Source organism: Petaurus breviceps, unplaced genomic scaffold (genome assembly GCF_028583685.1).
Source record: "Petaurus breviceps papuanus isolate PSGF00001 unplaced genomic scaffold, PetGlider_PUasm1.0 90825, whole genome shotgun sequence".
Lineage (NCBI taxonomy): Eukaryota > Metazoa > Chordata > Mammalia > Diprotodontia > Petauridae > Petaurus > Petaurus breviceps.
The window spans coordinates 15609231-15634173 of record NW_027187353.1 but is presented as its reverse complement, the minus strand read 5'-3'; the positions used below and the strand labels follow the sequence as shown (position 1 = coordinate 15634173).

Genomic DNA, 24943 nt, shown 5'->3' with positions numbered 1-24943 from the left:
GAGAGAACTGAGGCAGGCAGGAAGCCATAAGGGCCTGCCCCAGGGACTACCAGGCTGGGTCAGGGGACAGCAAGGGACAAGAAGTGTCACAAGAGATTAGACATGCAGGATAAGAGAGAGTGAGAAACTGAGGATGATACTGAGCTTGCTGATCTGAGAAACCGGAAGCATGGTGGTGCCTCTGACATAAGAAGAAAATCTGAAAGAGAGGAAGGTTTCTGGGGTAAAGACACTGAGTTCTGATTTGGCCACAGTGACTTTAACATTACCATGGAACCTCAAGGCTGATATCTCTAACAGGCAACTGGAAATGTGGAAGTGAAGGGAACAGAGATTAGGTCTAGATAGACAGGTCTGAGAATTATGGGCAAACTGAATCTGGGGGAGCTGTTTTTCACCACAGACAGAAGGTTTTAGCACATTTCCTCTCTAGTTACTAAAGGCTGGGACTGAGCTTCACAGATCATAAATCACAGAATTTTGTGAGATAAGGGTCCTTAGACACCAATGGATTCATTTTAATAAAATTGCTTTATAACAAAATAGGTTGAATACTCCAGGGAGTTTTTTGTAAGAAAATTTTGCCCATTAACAAAAGCAAAACTACCAAAATATAAAACGTATATGTAAGCACTCATTATTCCTCGTAAAGATGGATGGTAAACTGAAGTAAATACTTTACTTAACAGTAATATTACTGAAAGATGAGGAAAAACACTGTATTTACCAGCAAAGGAAGTCCAGATCCACTGCCAGAACTCTGTGACTGGTCAATAAGGTCTTTCAATGACTCTCCAACTGGTATAAAAGCTTCATCTTGTTCTAGGTCACGATTGTAGCAACGGCTTCTTGCTATTCTTCTGCAGTAATGCCTTAAAAAAGGACAATGCTAAGTGAAAACAGTGCACACCGAATTATAAATTCTGAAGATCTCTCAAGTTTATTCTCTCCTCCTGCTTTCAGACAGAAACATTTCCAGGTAAGTTAACCCTGTGTATGGGAGTCCATCTTATTCTAAAAAATACTTCCACAGGACTGTTCGTGTAGTTAGGACAGGATCTCCCTCAGTAAGTCATTCTAACACTTCTCATTAGAGTTCTCATTAGAGAATACTAGTTATGTGTTACCTAACTCCTACGTGCTGTAAATTCAATCTGCAATATTTTTTTTAAAATTCAACAGTGGAAGAAGATCAACAGGGCAAAATTTAGAAAATACATTAAAAGTTTATTGAAAAGAAAAAGAAATAAATGTTAGAATAAAATTCTTAAACAAAACAGGATTTAAATACCAAGTGGCACTCAAAATAATCACCATTATCTATCAGAGACCGTAGTTAAATAGGTATTTTTGAAGCCAAAATCACTTAAAAACGTACAATGTGAGTAGATTCTGTGGAAAAACTACTAATCTGCATGTAAGTAAAGGCAATGAGTAATGAGAAAAATCAAAAGCATTCATGAGTACAGGGGAGCAGAGAGGTTTGACAGGAATCCTTTCTTCTTCTGCAATACATGACAACTCAAATCCAAACTATGTCAGTCACTTGTGGGACGTGGGAGGAAAAGAAGCCCTCAAGGAACTGGGGAGGCAGAATGTTTCTATGTGCAAAAAAAGAGGGGGAAATGAAAAGTAACATAAAGATTTTCTCAACTCCTCACGTCTCCTGTTTCTTTCATAGCGACATTATCTAAAACAATTAGACCACATTAAAGTGTTTGTCTTTCTTTTCCAAGTACGACAAAAATCTACTTCAGTCTTATTAATAAAGCATAGTTCTTACTTGTAACAAAAGCAGCTGAAGAAGATGATCATAGCCATTATGCAAACAGCCATAGAAACAAGGACAGCCAGCCAACGAACACTACCATCAAAAAATGGACCTGAAACAAATGATAAAAAACACTGGTGGCAGAGTCTCAAGAAAGGATTACTTTATAGTCAATGTGGTTTTTTAAATTTTTATAACATCTGATTCTGAGAAAAAATACTTGGTATGTTACGAAGACAGCACTGTATTTCAATGACAGCAGCAGTTTAAGAAAAAACAAAGATCGCTGTTCATAGCCTCATGTTTCCTTCCCCCAATTTCTGATACTTCTTTTGAAATATATTTAGAAACAAAAAGGGCAATAAAAACTGGTCCATGTTGACAGATCAGGGCATTGCACTGGGTAGTCTGTGTGATTTAATTCTTCTTTTATGGAAGATACTGGTATCATTGTGAACAAAAGCTGTACCTATATACTTTCCTAGTGAAAAAAGGAAGAATTTTTCAATTCAATATCCCATATACATATGAACAAATTAATTTGGTAACACAGAAAGGTCTAATGTCCTAGGTTGAGGGAGAAAGCATAAAAGTTGATCGCTGGTAAATCTGCTAAGAGTTAACATACTTTCAAATGCAGTGAATACACTGGGTTTCAAGTACATGGCATAATGATAAAAGGTATCCCATTTATTAACAAAAGGTATTGCATATAACATTTCATTTTAGAACCTTTAGGTTGTACTCTTTCTTGAGTCAATTAACCTACCTATAACAACAGGGGGTAGCGTAGGCTGCAAATATTGATTACACAAATTGGTTCGGCAACATTCAATTGTCCTCCGCAGCTGAGCTTTTGGTGAATCCTGGAGAAGGAAAAATGTGAAAAATATCAATGTTTCAATATGTTACACAAATCGTGTACTCCACAGAAGGAAACCAGGGAAGCCAGGCAGCAGAGGAGGAAAGAGAGCATTCCAGGCATGGGGATGGCCAGAGAAAGTGCTCAGGGTCAAGGTACAGAGTGTCATTCATAAAACAGCCAGAAGGCAAGTGTCACTGGACTGGGAAGAGTACGTGGGAGGTATAAGGTATAAGAAGACTGCAAAAGTGAGTATTGGGGTAAGGGTGGGAGATTGAGGAGGAATGGTCATGGTTATGAAGGACTCTGAATGCCAGCAGATTCTGTATTTGACCCTGGAGGTGGCAGGGAGCCATTGGAGTTTATTGAGTCAGAGGGTGACATGGATGGACCTAAGCTTTGGGAAAACCACTTTAGTGGATGAATGGGGAGACCTGAGACAGGCAAATTCCCCTTCAGGCTATTTCAGTGGTTGGGACATAAGGTAATGATGGCCTACACTAGAGGGGTGGCAGTGTCAGAGAAGAGAAGGGGGAGTATTTAAGAAATAATGTAAAGGTGAAACTGACAGGCTCTGGCAACAGACTGAATATGGGGAGTGAGGGACAGTGAGGGGACCAGGACAATTCCTTGGCTGTAAGCCCGAAGGACTAGAAGGATGGTATAACCCTAAGTCACAAAGTGGAGGAGGAGTGGGAAAAGTTAGGAGGAACGATAATGAGTTATGTTTTGGGCATGTTAAATTTAAAGTATCTGCTGGACATTCAGTTTAAGATGTCTGAAAGGGAATTGGAGAGAGACCAGGGCAGGAAAGGTCATCAGCACAGAAATGATCATTAAATCCATGAGAGCTGATGAGATCACCAAGGAAGTGGTATAGAGGAAAGAGGGGAAAGGGTTCAGAATGAAATCTTATGGGACACCCAGGGTTACAGGGTGAGAACAGCAAAGGAGACAGAGGTTGGGGTCAGATAGTTAAGAGGAGACCCAGGGGAAAGTAGTACCCTGAAAACCTAGAGAGCAGAGAGTATCAAAGAGGAGAGCATGCATTAATAGTGTCAAGGCTGAAGAGATCAAAGAGAGCGAGGACTGAGAAAAGGCCACCAGATCTGGTAACCAGGAGATCATCAGTAGCTGTGAAGAGGCCATTTCAGTGGAATGAAGAGGTTGGAAGTCAGACTGTAAAGAGAAGACAGAAAAGCAGAGGCAGCTACTGTAATGGCCTTTTCAAGGAGTTTAGTTTCAAAGAGCAGAAGAGAAAATGGTTGATAGCAGGAATGGAAGGATCAAGTGAGGGTTTTTTTCCAGGTAGGGAAGACATGAGCGTGTCTAAAGGCATTAGGAAAGGAACCTTTCCTAGTGAAAAAAGGAAGAATTTTTCAATTCAATATCCCATATACGTATGAACAAATTAATTTGGTAACACAGAAAGGTCTAATGTCCTAGGTTGAGGGAGAAAGCATAAAAGTTGATCGCTGGTAAATGTGCTAAGAGCTAACATACTTTCAAATGCAGTGAAAGATTAGGGATGACGGAGGAGGCGATCTTTTGGAGGAGATGGGATGAAACAGGATTGCTTGAACAAGTACAGGGGTTGGCCCTGGTAAGGAATAAGGCTACTTCAGCATATGAGACAGGGTTAAAGGAGAAGAGAGTGGCAGAAGGCACCTGAATGACAGGATATGAAGAAGGGAGAAGAGGGAGCTCTCAGCAAATAGCCTCATTTTTTTTCTGTAAAATATGAGGCAAGGTTCTCACCTGAGAGTAGAGGGTGGGGAGTTCTGGGAGGTTTAAGGAAGGATGAAAGATTTGTAAGAGCCAATGGGGAAAGTGAGTTTACAAAGGAAGTAGAAGGATTGTCTAGCAACAGGAAGGGTCCAGTTGAGGCTGGTGTATAACACAAATCTGTAGAGGACCCAGTCAGGAGAGTCACATGATTTTCTCCATTTTCATTCAGTAGCACATGAATAACAGCAAAGGCAGCAAATGGTGGGAGTAATCCAAGGCTTGGCAGGATGCAGTTGATGAAAGGATAAGGGGACTAAGGCCTCAAGAGAGTTAAACAGGTTTGTCAGAAGGTCAAAAAGGGAGAAGAGGAGAGAGTGGCTAAAGAGATGATAGTCTAGGAGAGCACTGAGAGGTCAAGGGACTGGAGGTTACAGTGAGAATAAAGAATAGGGTTTGGTATGGGAAGGCAGAGGGAGAGTAAGTCAATAGATTATGGTTAGATAAAGAGATTTCAAAGTACACACAAGAAACAAAGAGAGTAGAAGGAAGAGAATCTTTGAGGGGAAGACTACATAGCCTGAGAGATCTAAACAGTCCTTTGCAGAAGGCAAAGTCATTTTAACTGAGTTTTGAGAGAGGCCACAGAGATCAAGAACTAGAAGGTTGGGAGGAAGGGCTCAGGAAATAAAGAGGCCCCAGCCTATACTAGAGCAGTGGTTGCCTGAGAGGTACTGCAGAGGCAGAAACAATGACACAGACACACACTTGCTTTGGGAAGGAAAGATGTCACTCAAATTTATTCTGTAAAGTAGCTGAGGCTCAGTATGGGGAGACCCTCCATTTCTGAAGGAAATCTCAGAAAAAACTAACCTCATCATTATAATTATGTCTGGGTTAGAACCCAAAGCCTTCCCTTGGCTGCCTTCTTAGCTCTTACCACTGAATCTTCACAGCCATTTGTCACAGCCCTGCTAGGTCATTCCTCTTATATGACCTCTTCTCCTCTATCAATCAAACAGGTCAGTGGGTCCTAAACTGTATCTGGCTTACCTCATAAACTTCAGTATTCTGAAATGTTTCTGAGCTTTGAAAATCATGTAGAAGACTTCTGCCCTGGAAACCAGCCTTTTCTAGATAAGTTTCCCAGGTTGAAAGGTAAGAGAGTAAGGCACTTTTACAGGGGGAGCAGTATCTCAAGATACAGGTGTTCTCAATGAAGAGCTACCCCTCAGTCTGCCCTTCTAATCATTAAAGCACTAATGCAAAACATCTTCTTGGTTTTGTGTCTCCTGCCTAAATAAGTCCATCTGATTTTTCACCCCAGACAGACTGTATGATTCAAGGGTCTGAATGAGGAACTTCAGTTTCCCTGAGTCTCTGTGTAACGTTAAACAAGCCATTTCTCAATGACATAGTCTTCAAATCTAAAAAAGCAAACAGTAACAAGTAATCTCAAAAAATACTCTTTGAAATTATGAAAAATTAAGTTGAAGGGTTTGGGGTTTTTTGTGGTAATACCCACCCTTAGTGCCACCCAACATTTGGAAATGGAAGAACTGTCATAATTTTTAAAATAAGTAGCCAATACATATCTAGAATCACAAACTGCAATAAAGCCCATTCTTCCCCAAGACATTTAATTAAATAATGTCACACTGGAGCTCGAAAGGATTTTGGAAACCAATGGATTTAGACTCATTTTATAGATAAGCAAACTAAGGTTGCAATGTACACAGCTGATAGTAGTACACAGAGCTGTGCTGACCCAATTCTCATTGCAGTCCTCACCAGAGCAGCTTGCTGAACAATCTGAAATCAGATCTTACCTTGCACTGAAAATCTGAACCTTCATACTTCATACAGCCTGAAGCTAATGTAGTTTCACCTTGATCATCTTCTTCTATGATGGCAAAGCAATGACCATTAGTTCTGAAAAAAATGTAAAGATTTCCGTTCAAAATCTACTAATTCTACTGGACTTCAATGAGACTGTACATTGCTCTCAGTTATACTATTTAGTGAATGAGCGGTATTCACACAAACACTGTTTACAACAAAGCGGCTAGGTAAATAAATGCTCTCCAGCTTTTTCTGAATCAAGACCAGCAGCATCAGTAAGGTCAAGCCAGACTAACAAGTGAACCAGGACTAGGATGGAGCTTTCCAGATATGGAGTGCAATGCTTTCCCCTACCGCCATCCCACTGCCTTAGAAAGAAAGCATATCTAACAGAAAAAAATACACCCCTTGGCAACTCAGGATGTCTTTGAACAATACTAATTTTTTGAGGGGTAAAGGTAGGGCAATTGGGGTTAAGTGACTTGCCCAACGTCACATGGCTAGTAAGTGTTAAGTGTCTGAGGCTGGATTTGAACTCCGGTCCTCCTGACTTCAGGGCTGGTGCTGTATTCACTGTGCCACCTAGCTGCCCTCAACAATACTAATTTTTTATGGAAGAATGCACTTAGTGCAGAAAAGTGTGGGCAACAGAAAATACAAATTGATTTTTTGAAAAGCTGGTGAGAAGTAGCTCTTGGGGAAGCTTTCACTACCAAACTCGGGAGGACTCTCAAAAATGAGAGGCTGCCTAATCAGTCACAAAGTAAAGCTAGTCACCACCAGGGGGCAGACAAACCAAGGCAGTGCAACCAGCACAGGCCATAGTGGAGGCAGCACAGAACTGTGGTACTGGATAGCACTCCCCATGAAAAACCAAATACCTCAAACCGGACAACTCATTCACATTCAAATTACACAACTGTTAAGAATCTGTATTCAAACAACCTTTCCTTCAAGGTGTAAAAAGCCAACCAACCAGTAAAGCCGGGTGATTGGCCTGGAGAGCCTGACTTGGGGAGCCTGCCCTGGCAAGGCTCTCTGTTCACACTCGTCACTTCATGGAGCACCTATTTGCACAACCATGTCCGAAATCATCTCCAGACATACAGCCCTCACCCAGCACCCTAAGCATCTGAGAGCTCATCCCCGTGCTTCTCTCCTTCCAGCCCGATTTGGGACAAAGTGGATAGATAATGTTTCTAAGTCACTGTGCAGCCAAAGGGAGTTATGGGTAATTTCTTTCTTTCTTTTTAAAACAACATGAACTACAACCCTCTCCCCAAAGAAATGCTGGCTTCCATGCCCATTTTTACTTGTGTTTTAGGCTTATGTGATAAGAGTAAAGGTAAAGGTCAGTCTGAACCTATGTAAGAGGCAGTGTGGCCTAATGTAAAGGTGCCAAACTCAAATAGAAATGATCCCTTTGGTTACATAGTGACTTAGAAAACTGCACAGTGACATCATCTAGATTGTAATGTATTGTGTTTATTTGGGGCACATTTCCCTGTTTCCTCTTAATCTTTTTTTTTTTTTTTCTGAAGCACCAGGGCAGCGAGTCTGACACCTCTGGCCTAGTGGGCAGAGAACTGGCCTCAATCCGGGTCAGGTTCTGCCTGTGACACGTGGAGACTGAGATATTCTGAGCCAGCTTCTGCACCTCTGAGAGCTCAAGGCAGCACTGGAAGGTCACCAAAGGCACAGAAGGTCCCAAGCTGAGAAAGTAGAGAGCATTTCCCATAGCCGTGAAGTCACCTGTCCTATCCCACTCCAGAGACATGCAAATTCAGGTTCAATAAGGTTTAACATGAAAGCCTCACAAGTTTATAAAAACAGGTACACTGGAGGGGAATATATAAGGTCCTTTATTAATGTATTTTCAGGTGGAGCCTGATGAGTGAAAATACTGGATTCCATTTCTTTTATTTCCCTTTGAAAAACTGTTACCAATGACAGCTCACATTCATGTGGTATCCTGTAACTGGCCCAGCGCTTTCTTTACAATTCTCTTGTGAGGCAGGGAGGTTCTAAGAGACTGGCTTCCCCAAAGCCACATGGCTAGTGGCTTTCAAGCAGAGGGATTGAACCAAATTGGTTATGATGTTTCTCTGAGGAAACAGGCGCCTCCATTGGTGCATGCCTATAATTCCTACTACTGAGAAGGATGAGGCTGCTGAGTTTCTGAGTTTGTAAATTCTAAATGCATTATGGCTAGGTCAATCAGGTGTCTACACAAAATTTAACACCAATATGTGAGCCCCAGGGTGTTTATGGGAGTGGGGCAGGCTCTGTAAGGAAAGGCAAAGCAACCCAGGTCAGAAATGGAACAAGTCAAAGCTTCCATACTGATCAGTGGTGAGGCACAGAACCACAAAAGGCTGCTGGACTTCCAGCTTGGGCCAGATAGGAAGGAGGGAGGCAAAGGGAGAAAGAAGAAGAGGAAGAGAGAAAGAGAGGGAAAGGAAAGGGGAGAAATGGGAAGGAAAAGGGAGGAGGGGAGAAGAGAAAGGGAATCTTACTCCTTACCAATCTGCTCTATTATATGCAAAATGGAAAGCATTTTGAATCTTCAAGGATAAAAGCTATCATGTAAAATTAACTGTTGCTAGGCTATTTAATTAAAATGTCCTTAAACTTTTAGCATTTTATATGTATCATTATTATTGCCACTATAAGACCTCTTACACAGAATACTCACATGCATGTGTTATTAATAGCATCATCAGGGCAATGTCCTGAACAGTGGCACTTCAGAAAAGGCAAGGTATCCTCTGGTGCTAAGGTTACTCCATTTTCCTGCTTTTTTTGATTTTGGTCTGATTTCATTTCTGTACCATGAAGGAATCGGCTGTCTGGATTCTGTCCTGCATATTAACATATAGAAGAATTATAAACATTTTATAAAATCATTTGAATTGGTTAATAAATATTTTCAAATTACCTTATCAGAACAATATAAAATATCATTTGACTTTAGATAAAAAGAATTCCTTTCAAACACTGTGTGTGTATTTATGTATCTTACTTAAAGCTTTTGAGATAGATTTTAAATGCCAAACTGAATGTTTGGATTTTATTCTAGACATTAATTGAGGGCCACTAGAACTTTCTGAGCAAGAAAGTAACATGATTTAGAGTTGTGTATCAGGAATGTTAATTCAAAAGATATGTAGCAGACTGGCTTCGAAAGAGTAAGAGGCAGAGACACCAAGGAGGAAGCTACTGAAATCATTTAAATGAGACATACTGGGAGCCTGAACTAAAGAACATGCAAGTAAAGAGGAGGGAACAGATGCTAGATGTTGTAGAGGAAAATTTATTAAGACATGGCAACTGATTAGATGGGGATGGCAGGCAGTGGGGAGGAGGAGTGTGAGTGAGGAGTGAAGAACCTGTGGCCAAGGCCACATGTGGCCTTCTAGGTCGTCGGGTGCAGCCTTTAGACTGAGGAGTCCAAGTTTTATAGAACAAATACTTTTAATTAAGTGGATTTGTTCTGTGGATTTTGGATTCAGTCAAAGGGCTATACCTGAGAGCCTAGAGGGCCATATATAGCCTTGAGGCCTCAGGTTCCCCACCCCTGGTATAGGAAGTCTCCAATGGTGAGAACCCAAGTGACTAGAGAGATGGTGGTGCCCTCAACAGAAACAAGGATTAGGAAAAGGAGTGAGCAGGTCAGGGTAAGGGGGAGATACAAAATTCTGTTTTGGATGCCTTTGGAATCCAGTTTTAAGTGTCCAACTGATAACATGGCTCCCATCACTTTTCACTAGCTAAGTCCAGATTACCAGCCATCATAAACTCGTTCTCACCCAAATGGTACACCTGCCGTTCCTGCACAGAATAAGTCCTTTCCTCTGACTCCAAGCCTTTGCAAACTATCCCCTATGTCTAGAATGAATTCCCTCCCCTGCTTCCTTCAAGGTTCTGCTCAAGTGCCCCCTCCAATGTGTATCCCCTTCCTGTCACCCAGATATGATTTTGCATTTAAAGGATGTTCTGAATATCTTAGTGAAGTTTTGAGCTTTACTGGCCTGATATCACTTTAATAGCTTAAAACTCAACCAAGACTTTTAGAATACCCCATATTTACTACTTTTATGTGTACACATTTCTCTCCAGCAGAACATAAGCTCCTTAAGGGAAGACACGGTTTTTGTCTTTATTTTTGTCTTTAAATCCCTAGTACCTAGCACAGTGTAGCACACATGAAAAGGCTTTAAAATGAATAAAATATATAGTATTTTTTAAAACTCCACTTTTGTTTGTGTGTGGACTAATGATTGCTAAGCATCTTACTTTGGATTCGAATTATTAAAATAAGGGAACTGTGAGAACAGGAACTAACTGTCTATTTTACCTGGTGTATTGCATCTCATGACCAGTCTGTTAGTAAGTGAATGTTATCGTTGGGTATCTCTTTGATGGTCTATTAAGAAAACAGTTTTCTTAAATTAGAAAACAGTTTTAAATCAAAAATACACTATTCCCTTTGGTATTATATCTGCCTATCTTGGTATAGCACAGCAGGGACCACCTGACTCAGAGATGTCCTGAAGCACCTACAATGACCAGGGTCATTCCCTCAGGTCTGAGTCTTTTGCACATTTGAAGACTTGAGGACAAACAAATTGGAAATGAGAGTGTTATAAATGGGTTTCATATATTGCAATGAATTTATATGAGTAATTAAAACTCTAACATGGGCTTTAATAAATTAAAGAATTTAGCCATATGTACTTAAATGAAACAGTTAACAGATAATAATACCAGGGATTTAAAGCAGAATCATGAGAGGACCCACATGCACAAAAATTATTTATCACAGTACTTTTGGCTGTAGTAATGACTTGGAAAGAAAGTAGGTGTCCCACAAGTGGAGAATGGTTGAACAAACTGAAGCAGATGAATGTAGCGGAATATTACAGTACATTAAGAAATGACAACCGTGACAATATCAGAGAAACCCGGGAAGGCTAGTATAAACAGCTGCTGAAGAAAAAGGAGGAGAAAAAATTTACATGATGGCCACAATAAGAAATGTAAAGAGAAGCAACTGTGAAAGAGTACAAAAGGTCAATCAACGCCATGAGCAATTATGATGTCTGAAAACTGATGCAGACACATGCTGCCTACCTCTGGTCAGAGGCAATAACAGACTCAACATGCTGAATGAAACATGCAATTCAGATATGGCCAATGTGTTGAAATGTTTTGCTGCACTGTAATAATTTGTTATAATGGAGGGATTCTTCAGGGGAGGAAAGGAGTTAGTGGGCAGTGACTTAGGAGAAAAAAAGGCAAGGAACATCAATAAAGTATTATAAAAAGCACACGGGAGACGAGAGAAAGTTAAGGAAAGGACACAAACAAGGCATTTTTGTCACTACAGTGCCAAACTTGTTATGCACTTTTAAAAATTAAAACTACATCAATGTATCACTATGGCCAGCCAGGTTGAATTTAATACCAGGAATGCAAGACTGAGTCAGTATTGAGAAAACAATAAATTGAACATATTAATAACATAAAAAATCATATAATTATGTCAATAAATGCAGAAAAAGCTATAATAAAAATTCAACAGTCATGATAAAAACATTAAAAGGCATAGGAATAGAGAGACTACTCAATATGGTGAATAATGTCTAAATAAAATTAAGAGGCAGCATTATATGCAATGGAGAAATGCTGAAGTCTTTATGATAAGATCAGGAGTAGAACAAAAATGTCAACTGTCACCTTTATGTGATAAGAGTTCTCTAAGTGTTAACAATAAACAAGTAAAATAAATTAAATATCTGCAAAGAGGAAACAAAATTAACTCCTTCAGCAGATGATATGATGCTTCACTTAAGGAACCCTAGAGAGTCAACTAGAAAATTAACTGGAACGAACACCATAGCAAAGTAGCAGAACATCAATTAAATCCATGTAAATCACCAGCCATTCAATATTCTACCAACAAAACCCAGCAAAAAGAGACAGTAAGAAAAATTCCATTTAAAATATACACAAAATGTATCAATTATTTATGAGTCTAACTACCAAGACACATAGATTATATGACTACAACTACAAAACAACTCTTTAGAGAAATAAAGGCAGACAAATAACTGGAGGGATGTTCATTACTCATGGTTGAGCCATGCAAATACAATAAAAATGGCAATATTACCTAAATTCATTTTTTTCAATACCACACCAATCAAAATACCAAAACATTATTTTATAAAATTGGGGGAAGGAAATCACCTGAAGGAAGACTCTCAAGGAAAATAATGAAAAAAGTGGTAAGAAGGTAGCTCTGAAATAAGAGATCTCAAACTGCTGCAAAACAGTAATCATTAAAACTATTTGTTACTGGGTAAAAAATAGAAAAGTTGATTAATGGAACAGAAAGTATACAATATGAAGATACATATATTACTGACACAGTAATATAGTGTTAACGAAACCCAAAGATCCCAAGTACTTCAATAAACACTCCCTATGCAACAAAAACAACTGGAAAAACTGAAAAGTAGTTTCCCAGAAATTAGATTAAGACCACCATCTGTCACATATCACATAAAGTTAATCTAAATGAATGCAAAACAGATAGAAAAGGCCACATCATAAACAAAATAAAGGAGCAGGGGGAAGATGTCCTTCACAACTATGGACAGGGAGAGAAAGCTTGATGAAACAAGGGATAGAGAAGATCACTGAAGACAACATGGGCAGTTTTGACGACTAACAGCAACCACAACAGTAACTGGAGTTTATGTAGAGCTTTCAGGTTTGGAGAGCACTGCAGAAATATCATCTCATTTGATCCTAACAACAACTGTGAAGATAGCTATTATTATGCCCCATTATAAAAATAAGGCAGGTTAAGTGACTTGTCCAGGCTCACACAGGTACTAAGACAGTATCTGAACTTTATTCTTCCTAACTCCAGGTTCAATTTTTTTTTTTTTTTGCCTTTAGGAGGGCAGTTGGGGTTAAGCACTTTGCCCAAAGTCACACAAGTTTTGTGTGTGGATGTTAAGTGTCTGAGGCCAAATCTGAACTCGGGTCCTCCTGATTCCGGGCCAGCGCTTTACTCATGCGCCACCAAGCTGCCCCCAGGTCAAATATTCTATCCTCTGTACCACCTAGCTTCCTTATTACGTAAAAATAAAAAAATTTCTGACAAAAAATCAGTTCACTTAAAATGAGAAGTGAAACAGTTAACTGGGGAAAAATCTTTGCAGCAAATTCCTTTGATAAATGCTTCATAGCTTAGATATGCTAGGAACTGACTCAAATATGTAATAGCAAAAGCCATTCTCAGCAGACAAATGATCATAGACATAGGATATAAAAGGGATTTCTCAAAAGAGGAAAAAGAAAGTTATTAACAGTTATATAAAAATGTTACAACTCACTAAAAAGAACAGAAATTCAAATTAAATAAACTAACATTCTACTGAATAGCCATAAAATTGGCAAATATGACAATAAAGGTTAAATGTTAATTGTGGGAGGGTAGGAACACTGAGGCACTTACTCCTATGGAGGAAGGAGCTATGAATTGGGTCAGCTATTCTGGAAAGTAACTTGTAATTATAGCCCAATTATACCCCAAAAGTCAATGAACAAAAGTCAAATCAGGCATATAAGTCAAATAAAACTAAGAAAGAGGGAAAGGATCTACATGTACAAAAATATTTATTTATAACAGCACTTTTTGTTGTAGCAAAATATATATTAAAAGTTTGCCCATAATTTGGAGAATGGCTAAAATAAATTCTGTTATATCAATATAACAGAATAGTATTGCTACATATGAACTCAACAATGGGGACACATTCAGAGAAACCTGATAAGGCTTGCATGAAGTAGAACTTGCACAGTGAATCAGAGCTAGGAAAACAATCTATTCAATACACATTTTAAAGAAAAATAATTTTGAAAGACTTAAAAAAAATTATCAATGCAATTAATTCCAACTATGATTCCAAAGGGCAGATAATAAAGCACTGATATCCACTGCCAACAAAAGAATGAAGAGAACTTCAGTACAGACTGAGAAATTCATGTCTGGCCATGACCAATGTTTTGCTGACTATGTTGTAAGCTTCACCTCCACGCCCCTCCCCCCCTTCTTTAATTAGGGAAGGAGAATTTAGGAGGGAGCAGATTATGATAGCTAAAGAAGAAAAGTGTAAAGATGGGGTTGGAAACAGCCCACCTGATTTTAGCCTTGATCCTTAAGTAGACAAATCAGTCACTCATCTATTTGAGACTAAGTATTAAAAGGCCTTCAAATTAGAATGACTTTGCACTATTTCATCAGGACAAGGAAATCCAGCCATACCACAGGGATCATCCAAAAATTACTCCGCTGAGTTTAAAAGAAACCTATATCCAGAGACTGGAGGATGTGTGACATTTCTGAGGAATAACCATCTTGGAGGGTGGAAGAGGGGAGAAGGGATGGAGGGTATAGGAGTAGAGGCCTGGGCTTTGCCCTTTAGTTGGAAGGGGACTTCCAAGTAAAGCATGCAGATTTTAGTTTTTCTATCTCTCCATCAGATCCTCCAGGGCAGGGACTGTCTTTTGTCTCTTTTTGTCATCCACAGTGCCTAGCATATAAGAGGAGTTTAAGGCATGTTTATTGACTTTTCGAGTCCTAGAGGCACCCTTGGGTCACCTGGCAGCAAGCCTGCAGTGAGAGCCAGGACTAATGGATTGTAAAGGAATTGCTTGAGCACCTGATGAATGGGAGAAAAAGTTTTCAACAACAGGAATCTGCTGCCACAAGTTCTCTAAGCTTGAGTTCACTTCCTATGGACTCTGTGTATACTTTTGGGAGAATGTGTCAGAGATTGTGAGGAAGATGTCTGTATTCATCAGTATACTATGTTCACAAACATCTTCGTAGATTCCTTATAGAATCCCTCACTGTGTGTGTGTGTGTGTGTGTGTGTGTGTGTGTAATATACTTCTGTTTCTACATGTTTTTCCCCAATAGAAACTAAGTTCCTGCAGAGCCAGAATTTTTTATACATTATTTTATCTTTCTATCCCCAGCTCCTAGGTGAACACTAGATCTGGAATCAGGAAGACATGAGTTCAAACCCAAACTCAAGCAGTCATTAGTTGTGTGACCCTGAACAAGTTACATAACTTCTGTTTGCCTCCAAGTCCTCGTCTATAAAATGGGGATAATAATAGAACACAGAAGGTTGTTATGGGTCAAATAAATTAACCTGTGTAAAGTGCTTTACAAACTTTAAAACCCTAGGATGGAGGATGAGTGTGAGCAGATGAGAATTTAAGGCAGAGAGAACAATTAGGGAATTGCAAGAGTTCAGGCAAAGAGTCTGAACTGAAGCGGCAGCTACATAAGTGGAATGGAGTCAGGTAAGAGGTGGTATGGAGCTATAGATGGCAAGATGTGGCAATTGCCTATATCTGTGGGGTAAGGGATAGTGAAGAGCTAAGGATAATGCTGAGATCATAAACCTCTAAGAATGGCTGTGCCTGCTTTTGAAATGTGGAAATTCAATAAAGGTTAGCATTTGGGGGGAACAGAAATGAGAAGATGATAAGCTTAAGGACTACAGCAAAGTAAGAGAAAGTGGTAAATGATGGTTTGAGGAGAGCTGATGCATACAACTGGCAGAAGAGGGTGCTCACAATGGCTGATCTTTCTTTTCTTGATAAAGTATGAGGTAGCTCCTCTCCTCAGACAGAAGGGGAGATGACAATATAAACAACTATGAAGAGAAGAGGTTTCAAAAAGATGCTCTGTAAAGTGATGGTCATAAAGAGGAGAAGAAAAAAATGATCGTATAATCATGAGGGCAAAGTTGATATTAGTTAAAAATCTGTGAGAGCTATCAAAGCTGGTCATTGAAGAGATGGTGGAGTAAAAGCAGGAACTTGGCTGAGCCCCTGCTCCCACCACCTCCAATACCTGTACAATATGACTCTAAACAAATTTTAGAGCTACAGAGCCCACAGAGTGACAGAGAGAAACAAATCTCCCACTCAAGGCAGCCTGACAAGCTGACAGGAAGGGTCTATCACACCACACTGGGAGCACAGTCAGACCCCTGCCCCTGCCCCCAGGGTGGGGTAGAGGTGATGGTGGCTGCAACTGCTGCCACTGCTGCTGCTTCCAGATCCTGGCCTACAGATCATAGGGGGAACAAGTGACTGTCCACAGAGCATTTGCAGGAATCTCTCTGCTGGCATCGAGGCAGGAATCTGCTTTGCCCTGCTTAGATCTGGGTTGCAATCTTGGGTGGTGATCCAGGGGTGAGGAGCACTGGTGTGGCAGAGTTTGTTGAAGCTGTGGAGAGAAAGTCATCCTCACAGTTCTGAGGCAGATGCCTGGAAGAAACTCTTGACAACAGCTGTGCAAAACCCTAGCAATTTGGGACACAGCACTCTCCACTCTGGAAGCAGAGTTCTACCATGCAAAAAGCTCAGAAGTCAAGTAATTGCCGGCAAGATGAGCAAACAGAGGAAGCACAATCAGACCACAGAATCTCTTGGGGGGGACAAAGAGGAACAAAACACAGAACCACAAGAATACCACAGAGTCAAAACTCCTGCATCAAAAAGCCTCTGAGAAAAATATGAATTGGTCATAGGTCACGGAGGAGCTCAAGAAGGATTCTGAAAATCTAGTAAGAGAAGCAAAGGAAAAATTGGGAAGAGAAATGAGAATGATGCAAGAAAACCATGAAAAATGAGTCAACAGCCTGACTGAAGAAAATAACACCTTAAAAAAATAGACTTAACTCAAATGGCAAAAGAGACCCAAAAAGCCAATGAGGAGAAGAAGGCCTCAAAAAGCAGCATTGGTCAGATGGAAAAGGAATTCCAAAATTTCACTGAAGAGAAAAATTCCTTCAAAATTAGACTGGAGCAAATGGAAGCTAATGACTTTATGAGAAATCAAGACACTTTAAAACAGATTCAAACAAATGAAAAAATAGAAAGCAATATAAAATATCTCACTGGAAAAACAACTGACCTGGAAAAAGATCCAGGAGAGATAATTTAAAAATTACTGGATGACCTGAAAACCATTATCAAAAAAAGAGCCTACACATCAACCTTCAAGAAATTCTCCAGGAAAAATGCTCTGATATTCTAGAACCAGGGGGCAAAATAGAAATTGAAAGAATTTACCAATCACCTCTTGAAAAAGATCCCAAAAAGAAAACTCCTAGGAATATTATAGCCAAATTCCAGGGTTCCCAGGTCAAGAAGGAAATATAACAAGCAGTCAGGAAGAAACAATTTGAGTACTATGGAAACACAATCAGGATATCATAAGATCTAGGAGCTTCTACATTAAGGGTTCGAAGGTTTGGAATATGATATTATAGAGTTCAAAGGAGCTAGGATTAAAACCAAGAATCACCTACCCAGCAAAACTGAGTACAATGTTTTAGGGGAGAATATGGTCATTCAATGAAATAAGAGGACTTTCACGCATTCTTGAAGAAAAGACCAAAGGCTGAACCAAAAATCTGACTTGCATACACAAGAAGCAAGAGAAGCCAGGGGCAGAGCCAAGATGGCAGAGTAGAAACAGGAATTCTGCATGACTACCGCTTCCACCTCCTCCAATTCATGTAAAAATATGACTCTAAACAAACTTTGGAGCTACAGAACCCACAAAATGACAGAGAAGCTAACCTCCCACTGAAGACATTCTGGCAGGAAGGTGCCAGCTCAGAGCTCTGGGAGCTAAGCCCAGCTTCACGTGAGCCTGAGGTTTTAGCCTCAGGCTGGCCACAACCAGCCACTGGCTGGAGGGACTTCAGATCACCAGCAGCTATGGAGGTTTCCAGAATTATCAACCCACTGATGCTAAGGACAAAGTGAGAGGTCAGTGCAGTGTGGACTTTGGGAACTGGGAGTTCAGGAGTATGGTCTGGCCTTTATCCCTTAGAGGGAGAAATGGCTGAGGTGCTGCAGTCGTGCAGCTGCTGCCAAGTGGCTGCTTCAGAGTTCCTAGCCTTCAGATTGTAGGGGGACCAAGCAACCAGTCTGAGGGGTAATCACTCTTGCTCTAACCCGCTTGGATCTGGATCACTGTCTAAGGTGGAGGTCCTGGAGTGCATCACCAGTTTGCTAGAGCATGTGGAGGCTTCAGAGAAGGCACCCAACTAATAAATCCAGCTGCTGCTGTAACCCCAGTGATTTGGGATAAAGCTCCCCAATCTGGTAGCAGAGTTCTACTGTGACAAAAAGCTCTAAAGTCAAGTAACTGAGTGGCAACATGAGCAAGCAAAGGAAGCAAAGCAAGCAGAGCAATGAGACATTAGACTCCTATATTTTGGGGACAAAAATGATCAAAGCATGGAACAGGAAGAAGACAGCAAAGTCAGAACTCCTGCACCAAAAGCTTCCAAGAAAAATATGAGCTGGTTACAAGCCATAGAGGAGTTTAAGAAAGATTTTGAAAATCAAATAAGAGAAGTGGAGGAAAAACTGGGAAGAGAAATGAGAACAATGAAAGAAAATCATGAAATGAGAATCAACAACCTGACTGAAGAAAATAACACCTTAAAAAATAGACTAACTCAAATGGCAAAAGAGGCTCAAAAAGGCAATGAGGAGAAGAATGCCTTAAAAAGCCAAATTTGACAGATGGAAAAAGAATCTCCAAAGCTCACTGAAAAGAATCATTCCTTCAGAATTAGATTGGAGGAAATGGAAGCTAGTGACTTTATGAGAAATCAAGACAGTATTAAACAGATACAAACAAATGAAAAAATAGAAGGCAATGTAAAATATCTTACTGGAAAAGCCACTGACCTGGAAAACAGATCCAGAAGAGAGAATTTAAAAATTATTGGACTAGGGGGTAGCTAGGTGGCGCAGTGAGTAAAGTGCCAGCCCTGGAGTCAGGAGGACCCAAGTTCGGTTCTGGCCTCAAGACACTTAACACCCACCCATCCACACACAAAAAACTAGCCATGTAACCTTGGGCAAGTTACTTAACCCCAACTGCCCTCCAAAAAGCAAAAATAAAAATAAAAAATAAATTATTGGACTACCTGAAAGCCATGATCAAAAAAAGACCCTAGAAATCATCCTTTAAGAAATTCTCAAGGAAAATTACCCTGATGTTTTAGAACCAGAGGGCAAAACAGAGGTTGAAAGAATCCACTGATCACCTCCTGAAAAAGATGCCAAAAAGAAAACTCCTAGGAATATTATAGCCAGGTTCCAGAGTTCCCAGATCAAGGAAAAAATATTACAAGCAGCCAGGAAGAAACAAATTTAATATTGTGGAAACACAACCAGGATAACACAGGATCTAGCAGCTTCTACACTGAGGGATCAAAGGGCTTGGAATAGGATATTCTGGAGGTCAAGGGAAAACTGTTAAAATGGAAAGGAAAAACAGGAAGGCAAAAGGGAATAAGTCAATCTTATTCTCATTGAATTTGGCTTAGGAAGGGAATGACATACACACTAAATAGGGTATCTCACCCTACAGGAGAGTAGGAGGGAAGGGGATCAGAGGGGGGGGTGTGATGGAAGGGAGGGCAGGCTGGGGGAGGAGGGAAGTTGGAAGCACCAACTTTTGAAAAGGGACAGGATCAAAGTAGAGAATAGAACAAGTAGGGGTAGGATAGGATGGAGGGAAATATAGTCAGTCTTTCACAATATATCCACTATGGAAACGTTTTTGCATAACTACATATGTACATCCTATATTGAATTGCTTATCTTCCCAGTAAGGGTGGGTGACGACGGAGAAAGGGAAAGAATCTGGAATTCAAAGTTTTAAAATCAAATGTTTTAAATATATATATAATTATTATTATTATTATTATTATTTTATATGTAACTGGGAAATAAGATATACAGGCACTGGGGCACAGAGATCCACTATGCCCTACTGGAAAGTCGGAATTGGGATGGGGGAAGATATGGGAGACAGCAAATTGGGGGAGGGGACATTCAGTGGGATCGCTGCTCTAGGGTGGTGGGTAGGGGAAATACGGGGAGAAAATTTGTAACTCAAAATCTTGTGGAAATGAATGATGTAAACTAAAAATCAAAAGAGGAAAAAAAGAAGCAAGAGAAGCATGAGAAGGTAAACAGGAAAAAGAAATCATAAGAAACCTTTATAATGTTGAACTATTTATTTACATTCCTATGTGGAAAAAAGATCATTGTAACTCATGAGACTTTTCTTAGTAGGAGGACAGTTGAAGGGAATATATATGAATATATATGTATATATACATACATATGTATATATAAGAGGGTACATGTGTGTATAAATACATATGTGAGTGTGTGTATATATGTGTGTACATGTATACATAGAGGGCACGGGGTGAGTTGAATATGAAGGAATGATATCTAAAAAATAAAATTAAAAGGTGAGAGAGGAATATATTGGGAGGAGAAAGGGAGAGATAGAATAGGGTAAATTATCTTACATAAAAGAAGCAAGAGAAAACTGCTGCAATGGAAGCTGAATAGAAGGCACAGGCCATGCAAGGTAAGGAGTCTGAACTGAATTCCCCATGTATACAGACTATGGGCCATCATTCTATTTAGCTCCAACTTACTTCCGTCATTTGGTTTCATTTATAGCAGATTATCAAGACTGATACGATTCAGGTTCTCTATGAGTATGCCTATTGGGTCACAGGACAAAGATCTCACAGTATTAAGAAGAAGATCTCACAGTATTAAGAAGAGTTCACAGCACAGCATGGAGCTTAAGGGATAGGAAGCAAGTCTCACAGTCAGAAAGACTTAGGTGCAAGTGTAAGTCAAACTTCTGATGAATACAGGCTGCATGGCCCTGGGCAACTCACTTACCCTCCCAGTGCACTAGGCAACTCTTAGATGATGTCAGTAAAGCAGTTGCTGATGGAAATTGATAGAAGTTTCTTCACTGGGAATTCCCTAAATCAACAAACTCAAATTCAGATCAAATTAAAAGCACCAACAAATGTGCTTATGTATACGGTGATCCAGGACTGTGAGTTGTTGGTATAGGAAACTCCCTCTATGGCTGCAAGTGCGTGTGTGGTGTGACTAATCTATGATCTCAACAGTGCTGGTACTCCATCCAGAAATACAGACTGTAACCTATCCACATCTTATCCTGTGCTACCCTAGTCTATGCTCTCCCCTATATACTCTCTAGAACACACTCAACATATCAGAGCTTCAATTCTAAGTCTTAGCATTCCAGGGGTGAAAGTACTGTCCACCAATGACACCTCTCTCTCACTCCATGACTGCTACACCTCCTTTTTATACATGCTCTGGAAGCCATCTTTTGCTGGCTTTTGTGTAAGTTATCATGGTTAATATTTTGCAGTCTGTTAATACTTACTATAGACCAGTGCCCACTGGATTACCCTCAATTTTTATCTGTTTGGAGAGTGTGGTGTTTGATTCTTTGGAAACAGATTGTGGAATAGCAGTTAAAAGTGCTAGACCTGGAGTCAGGAGAAGAATAGGTTAAAAATCCACTTTTGGTACTATGTAACTAGGTAACCCAAGGCAAGTCAATCAGACTGTCATCCAGCACTTGGTAAGCATTTATCATTTGCCAGACACTGTTTTAAGCGATAAGGATACAAAGAAAGGGAAAAAGGAACAACCCAGTCTAAGGGTAGGAGATGATATGAAAATGACCATGTATGAATTAGTAGTTAATGATTAACAAGACATTCAGGATAAAGCAGGGGTGATCTTGGAGGAGGCCCTAAGATTAAAGAAGAAAGAAAGGGCTTCTTACAGAACACAGAGCTCTAGCTAAGACCTGAAAGAAGCCGCTGAAGCCAGGAGGCAGAGGTAAGGAGAAAGGGCATTCCAGGCCTGAAGCTAGCCAGTGAAAATGCCCAGAGTAAAGAAATTAGGGTGTCTTGTGAGAAGATCAATAGAGTCCAGTGTCACTGGATGTGGAGAGAAGTAAGGTATAAAAAGACTGGAAAGGGGCCAGACTATGAAAGCTTTAAAATCCAAACAGGATTTTCTATTTGATACTAGAGATAACAGAGGCACTAGAATTTTTTGAATGGGTGTGTGCACAAGCACAAGAGAGATGAGGAAAAAGAGGAGGAGGAAGATGAGATGTGTACTTTAGAGAGAGCAATCTGAAAGCTGGGTGGAGGACAGATTGAAGTGGGGAAAGATCTGAGTCACAGAGACTCTCCAGCAGGCAACTGCCACAGCCCAGGCATGAGGTGATGAGGGTTTCAGCAAGGTGGTAGCAGTGTCAGAGGAGAGAAGGGAGTGCATGCGAGAGCCGCTACAAAAGTAAAGCTGCTAAGACTTGTTAACTTAGTGATACCCTCCCATATTCTCCCAGTTCCCATTCTGTCAGGACCTCTGTACACGACTCTCAGATTTACTTGTCCAGCCGTAACTTCTCTCCTAACCTCTAGTTTCCCATTTGCAACTATCTATTTAGACACCTCAATGACCCACAAATCTCTTAAAGCAACATGTCTAGTTAAACTCATTAACCTTTCACCCAAACCTTTTCTTCCTAAATTCCCCTATTACTGTCAAATGTTCCACCACTTCTCATCTCTGCCCCAGCTTGCAACCTAGTACCATCCTCAACTCCTCACTGTCATTCCCCATAGCACAGGGACATAGCAAGCACTAAAGAGATGTTAGTCATTATTATTAATAGTCATGAAGCATCATAAAAAAAGAAGACGTGATCAAGATGGGTTTTTATTTCAGGGAGGAGATTGGAATCCACTGCTGAAAATGTTACATCCAGTGTGTTCCCTTCCTCCTACAACATTCTAGAGCTGGCTCCCTCTCCACTTGTGTGCAAATTCAAATCCAAGATATATGTACTGAAGAACCGAATCACTTGAGTTGTCCATCCAAGTATATTTTAATCTGGACAATAGACTTTCTTTTCATCCATGTGTTTTGAATGATTTGTTAAGCTGAATCTTTTCAAGTTGATGTAGATCTCACAACTGTCTGGAAAGCATGATCTTCCCTTCGTTGCAGACATGGGGCACTATAGACTGTCAGAAATGATCAATGAGTTGACTGCTATTACTGAAGTGATTTTTTTCTCTCCTTTTTTAATCTTTATTTTAGGGATGGCTTGATGAGGAACACAAACAGGAGGAATACATTTGGAGATGAAAATGTAATAACAAAAGATATTAATTAAAATAAGATTGAAAATGAAAAAAGGTTCTGTAGTATTCCAGGACTTAATGAATACAGCAAAATGTCATCTCCAAAAGGCAGTATTTGGGGAACCTCATCATCTTCATACCTTTCATCAAATTCCTTCAGTGAAGACTCATAAACATTTCCTTTATTTTCAGTCTCATTGATTCATGGAAATTTATTTTTCACATAATGGTTTTACCATTTCACTGATGACTGTACTATTTCCAACCATCACCTGGAGTGAAGTTTTCATTTAACAAAGTTTAATATGTAGTGGTAATTAAACTCATCCAGGTCTAGCCAGTCATTGTCTTACCACGTTTTTGTTACCTGAAATAATTTCTTCCCTTTGAAGTTACTGTTTTTAACGTAATATTTTCCTTCTGTATGTAGACCCATTTACAAATACAGAAAGAAGCAGCTCTGAGTAGACCAAGGTGTAATCCTGGTAAAAAAAGTACTTTCAGATTTCCATAGATATGGCAGATCCACTTTCATACTTAATGATACTCAAGAGAAGCTTCACTTTTGAACATATGTTGGTACACCATGACAAAAGATTCCATCTGTGATTTCTGGATTATTTAAGATCATGAAGAAGGTCCTTTAAATCTTCTTGAGTTGCTAAATGGTGATCAGAGGAACGAATGCTTACTTTCAACAGGGATCACCATCTTGCTTTTCTCCTCTCTTGTCATGCCGTTGAGTTCTTCATCCAAATTCCATATTTCTGGAGGTTTCAGTATAGGTAGTTCACTATATAAAACAGTCTTCATGGCTGATGGCAGATTTGGTATAATATGTTTAAATTTGTAGGTAGTCCTTGATATATTTCTTAAACCAAAACAACTATCTGCAAATCATTTTTAAATTCTTTCTGAATATACAAATGACATGATCCATGTGTCCAATCAGTTAATAGTCTAATACATGAGATACTGCACATGTGAAGCCCAAGTTTTATACTGATCATGTATTCTATAACCCAAATAAAGCTTGCATGCTTTCTCACCTGCTAAAAAAAAAAGTTTAGTTACAGATTTAAAAGTTAGCAGATGGCATACTTAAAATTATTCAGATGACCAAAATTTATGAAGCATGATGAAAAAATGTTTTTAGACTGGGTTTCCCATTTCACACAGTCTGAAAGTGCAGGGGCTATTTAAGGACCCAATCCCAACTCTGAAAGTCACAGGAGCCAAATTTGATCCAATCTAATAATACTGATCAAATAAAAATTTCACAATGGATTTGTCAAAAAGAAAAGGCATAATGGGCTTAATTCCAGTAATCAAGAAAGTTCAATTCTCATTGGACTTTTCCATTATAAATTCTGATAACCAAGCATGAGTTTAATCACAGACTAACAGATAAAAACAGAGACAGACTCATAGACACCAAAATGTTTATAGCCTACTTTTTGTGATAAAGAATTGGAAACGGAGCGGCCAGGTGGCTCAGCGAGTAAGGGCACCGGTTCCAGTGTTGGGACGACCTAGAGATCAAATCCCGGGCTCAGACACTCAGCACCACACCCAGAAATAACTGGCCGTGTAACC

General features: G+C 39.8%; 1 protein-coding gene across 2 annotated transcripts in view; it reads right to left on the bottom strand.

Annotated features, from left to right (window-relative positions):
- BMPR1A (bone morphogenetic protein receptor type 1A) overlaps nt 1-24943 on the bottom strand; it is a 121674-nt gene that overhangs the window by 11516 nt on the left and 85215 nt on the right. For both annotated transcript variants that reach the window (XM_069071374.1, XM_069071373.1), the window contains exons 4-8: nt 8896-9061; nt 6188-6290; nt 2541-2637; nt 1784-1883; nt 728-872 (exon numbers count right to left, since the gene is read on the bottom strand). In XM_069071374.1, the coding sequence (XP_068927475.1) occupies nt 728-872; nt 1784-1883; nt 2541-2637; nt 6188-6290; nt 8896-9061 (611 nt within the window). The remainder of the gene's footprint in view (nt 1-727; nt 873-1783; nt 1884-2540; nt 2638-6187; nt 6291-8895; nt 9062-24943) is intronic.